Raw genomic sequence first — 17,790 nt, forward strand, 5'->3', positions numbered from 1 at the left:
TAATGCTATAGACTACACCTTCGGGCCGGCCTGTGTCAACTGCCCTGCATTTAACTGCTAATGGCCCTGATCACCATGGCTGGCCACAAACTGAAACAAAAAATCTAAAAGAAACCAGGACACCCCTGAAGCTTAAAGCCTACAGGAATGCCATTTGAGGCCCCAAGGCAAATGCAAGCCCTTACTGCACCTGGGCCTGTTTCCAGCAAGCACAGGTAACACACTGTGTAATCCTTTTGGAAAGTGATTCAGCTCCAGCTTAAAAAAAACCCTACACATTTTTTTTTGTCCTGCCCTGCTGCAGAGCTGCTCCAGAATCCCAGTCCTCTGATGACTCTAATTCCTGTCATTTGCCAGCCCAAATACAGCCAAGGCCAGTTCATGCTGCTTTTGCTCTTTTCCCAACACCACCCTTCAGCTTAAATCCTCTTTTTTTTTTTTTTTTCTTTCCTTCCCTTCTGGTGGGGAAACCTAATGTAGCCAGAAGTTCAGCCACCTTATAATCCCTTCAGTGTTATTAATGGGCTAATAATACCTGATGTTATTATCCCTGAAATGGCTTCTACAATGCCACATGTCCTGGGTGAATGTCGGTGCCTGCAGGGTGCTCTCAGGCAGATGCTCTCCCTGCCTGCACCAGGGCGGTCCCTGCTGCGCCACGTGAAGGTGCATCATATATATATGTGGGTGTGTGTACCCACACACACACACACGCGTGTAAATCTATGTATCTCTATATATAGCTGCCTTGAGGTTTCCTCTCTGCAGCTGTTACTAGTGGCACTACCAAGCAGAAGCTGACTCCCTCACCACGCAGAGGAGAAAAGGCAACCGCGTCTCTGGCTGGGGAGGCGTGAGCCACTGTCACAGCTGAGCACAGGAGAGGGGATTGCTCTTCCCAGGCTGGCAGTGCAGCCGTGCAGTGACTCAGAGCTGCCTGACGGATGGGGTACGGCACTGCAGAGCTGACAGCTCCCCGCCTTGCTGGGCTCATCTGAAGGGCTCCAATAAAAATGTGTGACTTGCCTTTTTCAGACCATTTGGCAGTGCCTAAAATAGTTCCCAGAGACATGCTTTTTTTTTTTTTCCCCTCCCTGTCTCTCACCTAATGAGAGCAGTGACTGCAAGGAATGAGCTGGAGATAGGTGCTACAACAGAGGGAGGCAATCACAGAATCACAGAATGTTAGGGATTGGAAGGGACCTTGAAAGATCATCTAGTCCAATCCCCCTGCCGGAGCAGGATTACCTAGATCATGTCACACAGGAACGCGTCCAGGCGGGTTTTGAATGTCTCCAGAGAAGGAGACTCCACAACCTCTCTGGGCAGCCTGTTCCAGTGTTCAGTTACCCTCACTGTAAAGAAGTTTTTCCTCATATTTATGTGGAACCTCCTGTGTTCCAGCTTGCACCCATTGCCCCTTGTCCTGTCAAGGGATGTCACTGAGAAGAGCCTGGCTCCATCCTCATGACACTTGTCCTTTACATATTTATAAACATTAATGAGGTCACCCCTCAGTCTCCTCTTCTCCAAGCTAAAGAGACCCAGCTCCCTCAGCCTCTCCTCATAAGGGAGATATTCCACCCCCTTAATCATCTTTGTGGCTCTGCGCTCCCACCAAACCAGCTCCTGTGTTTGGGACCCCACAGGACCACGCCTGTGCCTTTGCCGGCACTCCGCCGATGGAAGGGGCTCTCAGGCTTTAGCTGGATGAAAGCAGGGTGATCTCTGCCTGCAGGGCTGGGCATATACTGATGTGACCTGGCTGCGCAGCACAGGCATGCAACCTAGCTGCTGGTTTGCCATATGCAGGTGCAGACACCTGTAACTGCAGCTCCAGCTCGCAGGCTTGATATTAAATATCATCAAAGGGTCTTTCGTGATGTGAAAATGATGCCAGCTGCCTTTACTACAGCACCCTAAGCTAAAATCTGTAAAGACATTACATTGCTTAGTGTGCTAAATGGAGTTGTTACTTAACAACTTCATCTTGGAGAAATACTTTAAAAAACCCCAAGGCATGATGTAGCACTCTGGGGCAAACATAATTGCTGCTATTTAGCACATCTGCGTAAATGCACTTGAACTGCACAGTTCTGACAGGGCTCGGTGAGCTCGACCAAGGCACCACGCAGAGAGAAAACAGCTGCTCTGGGTCCGTGCGGGCGCGGGGTGCCCCGCTGCACTCACCTCGGTGCCGTAGGGCAGGCGGGATATCACCTCCGGCGCCATCCAGTATGGCGTCCCCACCAGCGACTTCCTCCTGGGCACCTCCTTTGACACTTGGGCGCAGAACCCAAAGTCAGATAATTTTATCTGAAACAAAAAGAAAAAGCCCCTCTTGAATAACAAGGCAAATTCCTCTGAGACACGTGTGCCTCTGAGAGACACACCTTCAGCTGCAGGGACAGGGACAGAGCTGCAGCGCTGGCCTGGGCTGGGATAGCAGCAGCGTGACTGGAAGTGTGGCTGGAGAGGGCAACACAGCCTGGGGAACGTGTGCCTCGTTAGAACCAAGGCAAGGGAAGACATAGGAGAGAGTGGCAGTGGTGCTTGTTTCTAAGCTGGCCTGTCATAGCTCATTGCCTCTCCACCAGCAAAAGATGCAGAGCTGATAAATAGCTTGTAGTATGTAAAAAACAGAAGGAAAACAACAAAAAAATCTGAAGTAACAGTACTTTATAATGAATCTATTATTGCATATATATATTTATATATACGCCCCATGTTTGTAGTCTATGTACACTAATATTTAATAATATACATATTGCAAGTGATACACATCACTCCTATTATTTGTATCAGGTACATGATCTGTGAGTTTGCCAGAAAACAGATTAAACAAGTGTCATTCACCCCTTTTTCTCTTACCACAGAGGGTGTGATCTAACACTCTCAGAAAGCAATACCCCTGCCAAGGAGCCTTCAAGCCCAGGACCTCACATGGTGAACTATCACTAAAGAAACTGCCTCCTTTATGTAGCAGCGGAGCTTATTTGGAGAAGGCAGGGAAAATTCTTCCAAAATGTTTGCAAGAGATAAGGGGCACCTGCCCCCTTTGCTTGGGAATGCAGGCATTAAAGACAGTACTGTCCTTGAGTAGCTGTGGCAGTGACCTGAAATAGAAATTATGGGATACACAAGCACTCCAGAGAGCAGCTCTTGCGGCATCATGTGCCTGCTCATACCTTTATGCTAGTTTTTTTTTTAAACAACAAAAATTATGGAAAATTATCGCCTCCCTGTTACTGAAGAACGCCAAGGTGACAACTCTTCCAACCCCCAACCAAAACAAGCTGGTCTGAGTGTTGGCATCACGCCCTTCCAGAAACAGCTTGTTCCTTAAGGATAAAGTTTTTTGGTGATCCCTCCCCTAAGTATTTATCATAAGGGTTTTCCTGGACATTAGGCTAACGCACATCACCCCCCGCTACACACTGCACAGTGCAATGGGACCCATCACCAAGGTCCATAAGCCGTGTACACGATCACGTACTCGGCGCCTGGGGATACGACATGAGCCCAAACAATCCCAGGACAACTGAAGTGGCAAGTTGCATAAATCCCTGCATTGTGTAGACCAGCATTTTATAATATCAGCCCTGATTTGTTTTCTTTTGGATTCAGTACTGACATTACTTTTTTTAACACTAAAAGGGTAATATTTTTACCAGCATTACGAAATGATTGTTGGTATTTCTAAAGCAAAGCCAGTAATAGCCAAGTTCTCCACGCTAAATGTATTTTTCAGTTTACAGGACAAAGAATGGAAGAAATAATGCGTATTTTGGAAGCAGAGCCCAATCTTCTTTTGTAGGAGTACAAGAGGTTTTGCATATCTATTGCTCACTTGAGTACATAAAAGACGACGATTTTTTCTAAAAAAAGATAATTGCACAACACAGCCATGAAGAAATCTGCAATGCAGATAATAAGTACTGGAGTAATGAGTATAATGAGGCACTGTATGCAGATCCCGAGAGCAGATCAGATGCTATTTCAGCGACATGGATTGAAATCACAACTGAAAAACTCCTACACACGTGGAATTTTCTTCCCCCGACGGGATTAACAGGAGCAGCCTGTGAGCGCTGCGAGAAGAAAATCCCTCTCCCTTGGTGAAGTGGGAATCAAATTATAAAGGCGAGCTTTGATGCAGGAATCAGACCTGGACTGGGGTGCCACAAGTTTTACCTTCTGAAGGAGAAGATCTAGGTTTGGTTCCAGACCGACCAGGTGCTCTTGCGCTCAGTCCAACTTGCTAAGTCAGTCTGGCTTTAGACAGGTGTGCAATGCCAGCAGAGCAACCCTTAAAGCCCTGCTTATGGGACTCACTGGCCATGAGTGCATTAGTTTCTACTCAAATTATCCCAATGGGGCCACAAGGTGAGATGCAGACTAGTGCCTAACTCATGCAGAAATGAGGCGCTTCTACTTAAGAGTGATTTGCCTCCCTCCACCTAAGCTTTCGGGTGCCCAAGTTTCAGCTGCCTCAAGTTTTATGGCTGTGTATGCCCAGAAATACCACTGCCCAAACCCACCTTTCTCCTTGTAGGGAAATAATAATTTCTTTGGGACCAAGCACTGCTGAAGTAATATTTTTTTTCTGCGTGTAAACTTTATTTTGCTTACCAAGAGGTCACGTGCAGCATTTTGTCTCCCTCTCTCCCCACTCATTAACAACACAAAGAAGGACCAATTCACTGACAGCAGCATCCCATCCCAGTAAACGGACGTGTGGGACAGGCATTACCAAGCACCTTGTAAGTGTACCTATGGTAAAAGCTACTCTCACCATCAGGGGAGTGTTTCAGCAGCAATGCAGAGTATTTCCTATTTGTATAGACTTGGAACATGCACAGCTCTTTTCATGCCAGCCCCAAGAGGCGGCAGGGGAACCGTTGGGCGCTCACCCTCCCGTCGCTCGTGAGAAGGATGGAGTCGCTTTTGATGTCGCGGTGGATGACGCCTTGGTTGTGCAGGTAGGACAGGGCTCTCAGGACGGACAGGCAGACGGTGGCGATCTGCTCCTCGTTCATCCTGAAAGGGCAAGGTGGAGAAACGAGCTGAGCGTTAACGAAGGCAGCGGGGAAGGGGAGCTGGAGTGAGGAGGCACAAGTCGCCCTTCACACCAGTATGCAGACAGCCAGGAGATCTTTTAGGCAACAGCTCTGTGGGGTGACTCTCTGGTCCTACTGCTATCAAAAAAAGGGGAGATGGGGGTGAGGAACAACTCTGCAGCGAGGTCTGCATAAGTCTTCCTGCCTTAAGAAAGCAGAGTGCAGTATGTGATGTAGTGTGCAGTGAGCCTGCTTCCCTCTGGGAACTAACAGAAATGCCTTATTTACAGTAAACTTACTGCTTGCTGAGAAGGGTAAATCACTGCTGGGATGGAAACGGGCGTGGAATAAATATGAGAAAAACACACTCTTAATTGTGCAGACAAAACATCGAGCTCTTCAAGAGCACTTCCTTTGCTTTTATGCCTTCTCTAAAAAATATTCAGGGTATTGCAGTAGAAAAATAAACAGCAAGAGCCCTAATTTCTGTGCATGTGTGCAAAACCATTCTGGAAGGAGCTGTCTGCCACAGAGCAATGGCAATGTCTGGGATGGGTGGTGTATCCTGAGCCCGCTGCCCCTTTGCTGGATGACCCCAGCATCTGTGTTACGCGAGCAGAAAAACACCCGTGGAGATTTCTGCCTTAACTTTGTGTGCCATTCGCAGTATTTTAGCAAAATCTTTGAGACAAGGTCATGCAATGCAAAAAAAAAAACCAAAACACCCACCCAGAAGATTAAGGAAAGACTATTTTGAGTAAAAAAAATAGATGACAGCTCTTCAGAAGTGGTGTCCTGGGAACATCTGTTTGCCATTGCACTCCTGTCAGGAATACCTAAGATAGCGCTTTTAACGTTTTGGGGAGCAACAGTTAACAAACGACTTGCAATATTGTGATTTATTTCAGCACATCAGCTAAGGCAACACTAAAAACCAGAATACCTGTATTACAGCTCTGCTTTTGGTGGGATCTAAGAGCATCATTAAACTATGAGAGAAGATAATTTTTTTAATTCACTATTCTTTGCTTTTCTTCTTGCTCACCTGAATAGTCCCCCACTGGAATGGTGAGGGAATTAATTTTTTTTTTATTAATTCAAGAGGAAGAAATTAAATAAACACTTTCTCTTCCCTATCTCATTTTATCCTGCTTATCAGGAAAAGATAAGTGAAGAGCAGATGTAAAGAGGGCTGTAAAATCTAATGTCTCCCCTCAGAGGAGGAAGAGCGGTTCCACACACTACAGCTTTTGTGCTGGAGAATAGCCTTGTTTAAGGTATGATACTGCCTGAAATATGGGAACAAGCTCTACTTTAAGCACAAATACTTCTGATATGAAAATACTTCTCCCATTGTCTTTGGCTTGGTTTGCAGTTAACATTTCTGACAGCGTGGTTACACGGGTTAGGCATAGGGAGAGGAAATCACCCTTACAACTGACGTAGTTATGACAGCAAAAACAACAAAACCCATCACCAGGCAGGGAAAAGATTTTTTTTCTTTTGCCATTTGAGGAACTAATAGATAAAAGTCATGTCACTGCTAAATTACCTTCTAAAGCATTGGCAAATCCCTGTCTACCAGTGAGCCCTTTCAGGTATTTCTTTTCCCTTCTATTTAAAAAAATCCAGTACTGACAGGAATTCATCTGCAATGGCTTATTTGTGCTGGTAAAGTGAGCATGCTACAATATGTGTGTGTATATATATATATATATATATACATAAAAAAGTGTATACATACACACGCATATATAGCTATACACATATATACATATATATATTTATGTATATAGATACATATGTGTATATATATACATATATATTATCCATGTGTGTTGTATGCATGTATTTTTATGCTTGTATATATGTATTTTGAACGTATATACAAATATACAGCAATAAATATACATATAAAAATAACATATATAGAGCCAGAAGGTAGCCAGTTTCCCTCAGCATGAGGTGAGGTCAGGCAGGCACAGTCCGGAGGCATCCATGAAGGAAAGCCGTGGCATCTGGGCCCCGCACTTCAAGGAGGATGCTGAGGTGTTGGAGCGAGTCCAGAGGAGGGCGACCAAGCTGGTGAAGGGTCTGGAGGGTCTGACCTACGAGGAACGGCTGAGGGAGCTGGGGTTGTTTAGCCTGGAGAAGAGGAGGCTCGGAGGTGACCTCATTGCAGTCTACAACTACCTGAAGGGAGGTTGTAGTGGAGTGGGAGTCAGCCTCTTCTCCCAGGCAACTAGCGACAGGACAAGAGGACATAGCCTCAAGCTTTGCCAGGGGAGGTTCAGGTTGGACATTAGGAAGCATTTCTTCTCAGAAAGGGTCATTAGACATTGGAACGGGCTGCCCAGGGAGGTGGTGGAGTCACCATCTCTGGATGTGTTTAAGAAAAGACTGGATATGGCACTTAGTGCCATGATCTAGTTGACATGGTGGTGTCAGGGCAATGGTTGGACTCGATGATCCCAGAGGTCTCTTCCAACCTGACTGATTCTGTGATTCTGTGATCTCCCTCCTGCCCGGCTCCCGCTGTGGGATTTACGCTCAGCACACCCAACCCACCTCGTGTGAGTCACTATATCTGTCAAAGCGCCGCCCTCCAGGAACTCCATCACAACCCACAGCTCATCGCCAACAAGGTAACTGTTGTACATGTCAACCACGTTTTCGTGATGGTAGTCTCTCATGATTACAACCTGTGAGGAAGAAAAAGACAGTATGTGAATTGCTACACGCATTACCTGACACTTGTTTTGACCTTCTTTTTCACTCTACTTTTCTCTTTGTGCTTAGTAAAGGTTCTGCTGTGAATCACGTCCTCCCTAATCCTTATGCCAAGGCATAAACAAAATCAATATATTTACATAAAAATAACAGTCATCGTAAATACAACAGGAAGAAGGAAGAATCTTTAGTTGCTAAATTATAAGTGGTAGATAATTGGGGTTTTTTTTTCAGACTACAGGCACAGGACTGTTTATTTCACTGCTTTTTTTTACTGCCAGTTGCTTTCAGTACAAGAGATATATACTTTTTTTTGACCTAATCAATCGCTCAAACCATCAAAGTCGTCTTCATCATGCATCAAACAGTACTTTGCACTGAATTTTAACAGAATGCTGGTAATATATGTCATATTATATGTGGTATGACTCAAATCCCACATCTAAAAGGGACTGTGCAGAATTGGGACCACAGTAGCAGCAGCCCAGCCAAGGTGGTGACCGTGTTGACATGGTACTGAGGGATGTCAGAAAGGTGATCAGGAGAGAAAAGAGCAGCCAGGGAAGGTTTCATTATATATGGAGGAATTTCAGCACTGCTGAAAAGAAATTTTGAGATGACACGAGTGACTGGAGCGTGTCAGGGAAGCAGCTTGGTCCTGCACAGCATGTAGGCCCTGCTTCAAGATGTTACCACTCAAGAGATGCTTGGTTAGAGCTACCACAACGTAATTCAGTGCAGTCTTGCAGCAGAGGCAAGACGAAGCTAAAAAACCCAGTACAGTCACAGAATGTGCAAAGGAGAACTGTGTGAAGTTTGTTAAAAACTAGTATTTTAATTAAAAGATGTTAAGTTTTTAAAGGTTTTAAAGAAACCAGTCTGTCGTACTGAGGGAAGATCCTCTTATAGTTAAAACAGAGGAAACAAATGATAGAAGCAAACGGTTTGTCCTGGCTATAGGTTTCCCTGAGGACCTGCAACGTCACACACACCACCAGCTTCTTTAAGGGAGTAAAAAGAAAAAAAAAAAGAAAAAACTCTTGAGTTGCAGAAGGAACTTGCAGCACCAAACAACTGGGTGAAAAAAATGGCAAATGAGAACCAGTGTTCTTAAATTTAAAATAATGTACATGGGGAAAACAATCTTCCATAAGCAGTTGTGGGCTCTGAACTGGCTGCAACCACCCAGGAAAGGAGATGTGGGCATTAACACAGATGGTTCCATGAAAAAGGGACCATCAGTTCTTTGCTTGAGTAACCATCAAGAAAGCAAAGGGACTGCTAACGGTTGGGAGAGGAAGGAGGGAGGAAACAAAAAGCATGTCTGTGCCAGAATACGGTGCATGTGCTTCTTGAATAGTCAGGCTAGTTCAGATCCTCCAGCTTGGAAGAATGAACTACACCAGCGAACGGTCAGAAAAAGGCAGCTGGGCCATGTCTGTGCACCTGACGTGCTGCATGGACCTGCTGAGAGATTCCTTAGCCATTTACTGTGACTTCCCACTGCATTATAGGTTTAAAGCCAGGAGGAGATGCAGCTCGTTTGAAACTGCTCTGGTTATACAGTATTTATACAGCATAGATGTGTGTGGGACACACCACCTCTTTCAGAAAGATATTAATTTGGCTCTTGAGGTTGCCACTTGGCTCATGTCTCCTGTTGAACCTACCGCCTGCAAAACCCATCGCACCACCCAAACCCACGTACCTCATTAAAGAGCAGCTCCCTTCTCTGCTGTTTCCTGAGATCCATCTTCTTCACGGCGACTTGCTTTCCTGTGTGCTTCTCGGTGGCGATGCAGACGATCCCCGTGGAGCCCTCCCCGATCTTGATGAAGTTGTCCAAGTACTCCCGGGGATCGCCGGGGCTGACCACAAGCTGCAGGGCAGCTCTGAACTGTTCGTGGGACACCCTGGAGGGCTGCTGGTCTGAGGAGGATCCCCAGCTGGGTGGAGGATAAGCACTTGACGTGATACTTGGGGAGCTGGGGTAGGAGGCAGTGGAAATATAGGGAGAGCTGGGCTGGAGAGACGGCTGGTGATAGTGGGGTGCTTTGTGATAGACCAGAGGGTACTGGTAGCTGCCGCTTGAATAGCTGACTTTGCTCTGACTTTGAGGTAGCTTTACCGGGCCCCTGGGGTAGGTGTCCGATCCGGAGAGCGGTGGGCTGACGACCAGCTGCGCTCGATCATAATCCACCTGCAACGCAAAAGCAGATGAGTGAGCGTGGATGGACAGGCACCCTTCTTGCTGTCCATCAGCCATCACCACTCGGCTCCCCTGGAGCTCCTCGGCGAGGTGCCGGCACAGCATGCTCCCGCATGTACCTGTTCTTCTCAATGTGACACTGCTGCCCTGTATCTGAAAAGAGATTTTTTTTAAACCATTGGGCTGCTGTGCTCTCATTAACACTAAAATGAGGCTAGGAAAGACCATGAGACCTTTTGTGCACCTCAGGTCCATTTTTCTGTCCAGGTATCTGTTTGTAGATACAATAATCTTTGTTTAGTAAAAGCGTATGCTCCAAAAAGTGTATTTGCTCTGCACCTGCAGTGCCCTGCAGGCTCTCTGGGCTATTTCCTCCAAGAATTCACCCCCTTCACAACCAGCAGCCCTTTGGCAAATTCCAATTTGTGCCTTTCCTTTCAAATACCAGTTCCTGGATTTTAGCTCTCAGCCCTTAGTCCTTTCTAATGCTTTTCTCCAGCAATTCAAGAATGACCCAACCTCTTCTTGCGGAGGTGGTGGTACCCTGAAATCCCCATCACCTCCTGCCTTGCCCTGCTACCAGCTGCTGTTTGAGTGACTGCATACACGAGTATGACAAGGAGCCTAATTCAATTTACCATTTCTTAAATCGTTTTCCAGAGTGACACACTACTTAACTGCAGTGTCACGAAACCGCTAATTTTAATCTGAAATCAGAGACAATTGCAGAGGATATTATGCTGATGGGAGGCCTTGTTCATTTGCAGGTTCCTTTTTATTTTCCCAGCTTTTCTAAGCTTCTTACACTGAAAGCAAACGAATGCTTCACATTCGCAAACATAATAGTTTGCTTCTATCCAAACCGGGGCGGGGCGGGGGGAAAGGGGGAAAGATGTAAGACAAAAAACTGCACCCAAAACAAAAATACATTTTTTTTCTGCCAGCAAAGGGCATCTCCACATTTATGATACAACATATGTGACTCCTGACGACGTACAGAGCACCTCGGGGCAGGGGGGTGGTTCGACACAGGCTCATGATGTAGCACAATTACAAATAATTATGGCGACGAATTCATTTAATCAATCAATTTCGGTGGCGGTGCACAGGGGTGGACAGAGCAGCAAAGTCTATACAGCTCAGGGTTGCTACTATTACTGTTGGCTGCCGGCCAGGAGTCCCTGATCCATGTTAGTTAAGTGCACATTAATCTGAATTTGGCAGTGTAATCAAGGACCCAACTGAACTGTGAAATTGAATTCTGCGGTGGAACATCATTTGACCATTTTATGCTAAGACTGCAAAAAAAAAAAAGGGGGGGGAGGGGGGAAATCTGCCGCAGCATCAATTTATCACTGTAGGCTGCTGCACAGCGAGGAGGAGTTTCTAGTTGGAAAGAAAGAAAGTGCAGGGAGAAAAGCCTCCGAGTGCAATATTACACCAGCGCTTTCCCACCTCGCGCGAGAGCCGGCCGTGCCCAGTGTTACAATTCACGTGAGGTTCAGCAGGGAAGAGGGAATGCCGCTCCAGAGGGGCTGCTCCGAGATCTCCCTTGGAAACGTGGAGCTGGAGCCTGCTTCTGTCTGGGAATCGCATGCTGACAGCTACCAGCCACATGGAGCATCCAGCGAGCACGTAACGGCGTTGTACAGCCACCTCCTAGGATGCTTAAGCAAAACATCCACGTGATGACAGCCATAATTTCACTTACTCCATCAGGCAGGGGTAGCATAAACCAGAAGAGAGCCAGAGACATGAATTTCATGAAGGACATTACATCTGCCAAACTAATTAATGTGGAAAAGCGCTCAGATGGTTTGGTAGAGGGAGGGGAACTCAATCTAGCCCTGTCCTATATATCTGTGTACGTAGGGACACGTAAATTATTGCTTTGGCTATAAATACACTGGGGTTTTTTTAAACTATTGAGATGGGGAAAGCCTTGTCTAGAAATTTAAGCTGGATAAATCCACACTAATGAATTATTTGAGGCTTCACCCACACCTGGTATTTCTGAGCACGTCCTAAGCTTAACATGTTGGCAAAAGTAAATTCCCCAGTGAAATTTTAAAATGAAAATTCAGGGGTTCGGTGTGCTTGCTAAGAATTTTTGAAACCTTTTTGAAGTCAGCAAGGTAAAACCATTCACGTCCTGAATCCCACAAAATCTTACAAAAAACCCCAGGAGCTAGAATGAGTATCAGCTGAACCTCTCCTCCGAGGCTGCGTCCTTACACAGTGCTTCACATCACGGCAAAATCGAACACACTTTATTCCACTAACAATCCTATTTCTGCTACTGAATGCAATTACCTACTGAAATGAAATTCTTTAAAGACTACAAAGGAAAGAAGAAACCAGCCCTGCTCTCATTCAGGATCAGGTCAAGGGAGCAGCCAAAGCGCTGACACGACATCCATCATGGCGCTGGGTCTCTTCATCGTTAACACCGCGTTTAAATTCATCTCAGTTGCCGCTCTGATGACTGTGCTGCCCGTTTTGTATCGCATGCGGTGCAAGATTTCGTGGGATTCAGGACGTGCGTGGTTTTACATTGGTCTGTAAATCACATGGAGATTGCAAGGGGAAAGGTTGCTCTGGTGCTTTGCTGGTGGAAATCTCCAAAAGACTCTGCGTGGTGGTGGCAGGCAGGGTGTGTGGAAAGCTACCAGCACGTGAATGAGAAAACAGGGAAAAAAGGAGCAGGTTTCTGATAGTAAATGCTTTGCTCTGCCTTCACCAGGCTGGAAATGTCCTCCTGGTGCAGCATGCCCGCAAAAGGCACAGCAGGAAAACAGCGGCGCTGAGAAGTGGCCGGGTTAGAGAGAGACCTTTGCTACATTACAGCAGCACGAGGTAGGGAAGGGGAGAGCAGAAACCACAGACCCTTGGAGGAGAGACAGGAGAGGGTCACGAAGAGCTGCTACTAAAAAATGACAGGGAAAGGAGCTTTGAAATAGGACCCAGTGCAAAAAGTTAAAAGGGCTGCCTGTGATGAAGAGGAGAGTAACATGGGGGTGGTCTGGAGGGAACCAAATTTGAGCCTCTGGCTTCCTACACCTCCATGGTCCCACTGCACGGCACGGTGGCCAAGCCCAGCACAGTGGAAGTCTTCAGACGTAATACCTCTGAAATCACTGATGACGAAAACGGGGCAGACATTTGATTTATCTGACATCTACCACCTGCAAACAATACTGAAGTAAGTCTGCTCTTCATGTGTACAAGCCAAAATGAACATCTTTGTTAATTGGTTTTGTTGCTGCTCCCCTGCTCCCTGTTTAATTGGCAACAACGTCCATCCTTGGAAGCCATACATTTTGAAGCCATACATTTGTGCCTGCAGACTTTTTCACTGCTTACTTTTTTCCCCCTTTTATTATGCTTTAAAGCCAATCTCATTTGTAAAATATCTGATTTGAGACCTGATTCTCATTTAGTAAACCCATTTGATGAACCATTATCTTACTAACACCTCCTTGAAAAGGAGACTCTTCAGCAATCATCCAAGGCAAGAAACTGCTATTCACTTCCAGGAGCTGTGGAAGGGTTTGGGAATTGAAACTGCTGCATTTAACAGTGAATCATCAAGTTTCAATACACCAAGGCTGTAGGAGTGTTTTTCATGCTCTGAGGAGAACAGCAGCTCACGGAGGCATCTTTTTTTTTTTGTAAAAGTTGTTACCGCATTTTAATGGGATATTTTTCAAAGTGTCTGGAGTGCCTTGAGTCCTGTAAAATATACGTCTGTCTTCTGCCCTATTGAATGCGGTAAAACTGGCAGGAGCAGGCGCAAGAGAGTATATGAATTACTGGATTTGTCCTTCTCCTTTCTAAACTCTCACAAAATGATTGCTTTCAATGAAGAAAATGGCAGACAGCCCATCCCAGGCTTTCCCCACAGCTTCCAGAATCCGTATTTAACGCCACAATCTGGCGCACAGCTAATCCCACACGCATCCCTCCCACCACACCCCAGGCTCGGGAAAGGCACGCAAAGAGACCTGGTAACTTTTCTACTCCCCTCCACGATTTATCCTCAAACCTCCAAAGCCCAGCTCTGTGCTTTAATGCAATATGGAATAAAAACGCATCACTCTCCCTTTACCCCAGGGCACTGGTTCTAACTCTGCACCCCAGGATCAGCAAAGCAGACAAAACCTGAGCAAGCAAGACACAGGCATGCCTCCAGCACAGGGCTATCGTGGATTTGCAGAGACCTGGACCTTCTTCTGAGTTTGCAGCTGGACAGGACCACGTTCTCAGTGCCCAGAGCCAGTAAGAATATGCACCGTTCAGACCATCATTAAGCAGCGGAGTGGGTCTCACCACCTAACAAGCTCCCTACCTCAGCACATTTGGTAAGTCACAGCAACCCAAGGCTGTTCCAGCCCTGGAAAAATGAGCTATCATCTCAGCACCCGTTGCTAGGGGAACTCGGTAACGTTCAATGCAATTTACGCTGAAGAAAAATCATCTCTTGTAGAATATTAGATGTTTAAGCAGGTCATCATCGTAGCTATGTGACTCGGTGTGTAAGAAAAGTGTTATTCTCTCAACTGAACAAATAGTTACAGCAAACTATTGCAAGTAGGGTAGGACAGCTTGTATGGGTAATGCTCCTCATGTCACTCAGAAAAGGCAGAGCAGGCCACAAAGTTGTGCAGAGGAGCTGCTTGTAGACATCGTGGTTGAAATGCTTTTTTGCACCTTAACCTTGTTTTTTTTTAACTACATCTAAAATGTCTGGGGTGAGATAGGCTGCTTTGATTTAATTTCACTGCTTAAAAACAAAGCAGAGAGGGGTAAATCCCTACTCTCATTAGTGGCAAAGGGTTAATAAACCTTGTAATATAAATGTAGCATAAATACAATAAAATATTAAAACACAGAGGCTTCAGCCTTGCACAGTAACAATTCAAATATGAAAGTATCTGATGTACAAACCAGACCAGCTTCTCACCTCCCACTGAGATCTTCACAGGCATACGAACTCCTAAGACCACAAAAACTCCCAAAGAACCTGGGGTTATCGGGAATCCCAAGTAAAATCCCCAGAAGCTGGGCATCTCCAAACCTGCCGTTTAACAAATATCTTAAACCCACTGGTCCCTGACATCTTTTTTTCAGACATCTGAGTAAAGCAGGTGGGTTTTCACACCAGCTGAGTGGCAGCCATGCAGCTCCTGGGGACATTACTGTCTGCATTTCTCATTGTATGCCCAAGCATGGCTCCTTGCCCTTAATTTTTCATATGTGCTTAATTTTTTGCACTCCCATTTTAGAGAGGTCGATCCCTGCCCTGGCAGCACTGTCACCAGGGATGCCACGTTACCTTGGGGATGCCTGCTGCGGTTTCGGACAAGCGGGGGTAGGTGTAGGAGCTGTAGGAATGTCCTTGCTGGTGTGCTTTAAAAGCGCTTGCTCCGTAGGGCATGGCCGGCTCTTGCAGACCAGAGCCCGACCTGGATCTCTGCCTCATCGCTGGCTGAGGGCTCGCCGGGTCCACGTAGGATGACTTCGGCCTCTTGTCATAGTCGTCCTTGCCCAGGCCATGTCCCCAGTCACCGTCGCTGTACTCCAGCCTCTCCTTGGGGCACTCGCTCTGCAGCGATGCTCGGGACGGGGCGTAAGGAAAGGGATCTCTATAGTCCAGGGAGGATCCGCTGGGGATCCGCTGATACTCCAGCTTGAGGCCGCCGTATTCCAGCGGTTTGGGCTTTGTCTCCAGGTGTGCATGGTAATCTGGGAGGAACCTGGAGAGGTCTGGCTGCAGGGGCGTCACTTCCGAATAATAGATGTCCCGGGAAGCCACCTTCATCATGTGCCCGTTCTGCTTGGTGGCACAGCTCCCCTTGTAGTACCTGTCTAACTCTTCCCCGTAAAGACTCTTGTCTCGATATTTTTCCACAACATAGTCTGTTGTAGTGTCTGACTCACTGGAGTACTGGGAATACGTGATATAACCATTTTCCTCCTGGTGCCTCGGCACGTGGTTCGCGTTTCCTTGGTGGTGGGTGGGAGGACTTTCCTTCCGCAGGGAATTGGATCGTGTCACCGAGATATTGTCAAACTCTTCCAGCAGGCCGTTGATTGAAGTATCCTTTCGAGGCTTGTTTCCTCTAACAATAGTCTGGGAAGAAAAAAATTGCTTTGATTAAATACTGATTTTTGTTTAATATCTGACCAAGAAAACCATCGAAAAGAAAAAAGTCTATGATATAGACCAGAAATACCTATAGTGATGTGCTATGTTCTTTAATCACATACCTCAGAATAATCCATTGCTAGAAAAAAAAATCTCAATAAATACTTACAATAGGATACGAATAAACAAAGAGGGGTTAAATTCAGCGTACATCATAAACTGAGATTTGGCATGCAACCCCAAGACACTCTTAAAAAGCCCAGTTTAAGAGGTGGGTGTTTGGCAGCCAACAGCAGAGACATTTAAAACCACTCCTTATTTTTTTATTTGCTATTATTCAGTTGTGTACATCCAGCCAAACTCGTGGGCTGAATCTGATGTACAGGGTACGGATAAGGTAAATGAAAATCATTCAGCAGTCACTTCTACCTGTTATTTTAACAAACTGTTGGAATGGAAAGAAGCATATACTTTAGTAGGCACTGGGTTCAGGGTTTTTTTTACAAACCAGTATGTTCCTGGGTAGCAGAATTACCACTGGGGATTGCCTCTTAGTTACCTTAGCATAAGAAACGCTTGGGGAAGAGGAGAAAAATACTTAATGACATCTCCTTCTTACACTACACAGCATCAAGCAAACCACTGCACACAACCATGGCTTTGGGACATCCACATCACGGATGCCATGCGGTGGCAGTGGTGGTGGCCCTGTTTGTGTCCTAATATTGCCAAGTCCTCTATAGATCCCCCGGCCATGGATGATGAGCGTGTAAGAGCACCACAGACATGAACTTGCTCCCACTGACCACCCACAACCCCCTGCCCATCCCTACTCCTTTCTGTCCAAGCCACTGGTGCTCCTGGTAGGACGGGAGGCGAGCAGTGCTTGGTTACAGCTCTCCTTCAAGAAAGACTGACTATTTTTAGCTCGTACTGTCTGAAGACTGTAACACGTGGCTGCATCCATTTTTCAGCAGTTGACTCCCATTGAGCGCCGCTTCACGTTCACGAACATCCCACAAGAATAAGATGTACAGATTAAAGGCCAGGGCCATAAATCAGCACGGCTCTACTGAAAACACATTTGCTTTGCTGATTCACTTCGGCTAAATATCTATGGCTGTATCTTATTTAACTTGTTGAGTTTTTAAACAAGAATCACTGTGGTCACACCAAGGAGATGTCCCTCCAGCCTGCCTATGTTGCACGCCGACCGTGGTGTATCAGATGCTGACCGTGGCGTATCAGATGCTGACTGTGGTGTATCAGATGCTGACTGTGCCATATCGGACACCAACCATGGGATACTGGATGCCGGTCGTGGCGTCCAGCCTGGCCACTGGCCCTTCGTTCATTGCAACACTGAGAGAGGACGCTTCGCTCCAGGCACGGTGAGGCAGCTCAACCCCTGCTCAAAAGCACGCAGCTGCTCAAACTTTGTCAAAATATGCATTTCATCACTAATAAAACCACTTTTTCCCAAATTAACAGCAATGTACTTCTCTGTTATTCAGCAAAAGGCAGCTGAGAAAAGCCAGGCTACAAGCAAAGCAGTCCTGACCTCACGCTGATCCCTCCTCTGATTTATGTCCGTAATTACTTGCCTAGTTTGCTGTTTTGAAGCTAGTGATACCGAAACAATA

General features: G+C 46.2%; 1 protein-coding gene across 1 annotated transcript in view; it reads right to left on the reverse strand.

Moving 5' to 3' along the window:
- PAK5 (p21 (RAC1) activated kinase 5) overlaps positions 1-17,790 on the reverse strand; it is a 40,929-nt gene that overhangs the window by 1,728 nt on the left and 21,411 nt on the right. The window contains exons 2-6 of the mRNA XM_068404411.1: positions 15,335-16,132; positions 9,499-9,990; positions 7,629-7,762; positions 4,914-5,040; positions 2,191-2,316 (exon numbers count right to left, since the gene is read on the reverse strand). Of these exons, the coding sequence (XP_068260512.1) occupies positions 2,191-2,316; positions 4,914-5,040; positions 7,629-7,762; positions 9,499-9,990; positions 15,335-16,132 (1,677 nt within the window). The remainder of the gene's footprint in view (positions 1-2,190; positions 2,317-4,913; positions 5,041-7,628; positions 7,763-9,498; positions 9,991-15,334; positions 16,133-17,790) is intronic.

Source organism: Nyctibius grandis, chromosome 1, assembly GCF_013368605.1.
Source record: "Nyctibius grandis isolate bNycGra1 chromosome 1, bNycGra1.pri, whole genome shotgun sequence".
Classification (NCBI taxonomy): Eukaryota; Metazoa; Chordata; class Aves; order Nyctibiiformes; family Nyctibiidae; genus Nyctibius; species Nyctibius grandis.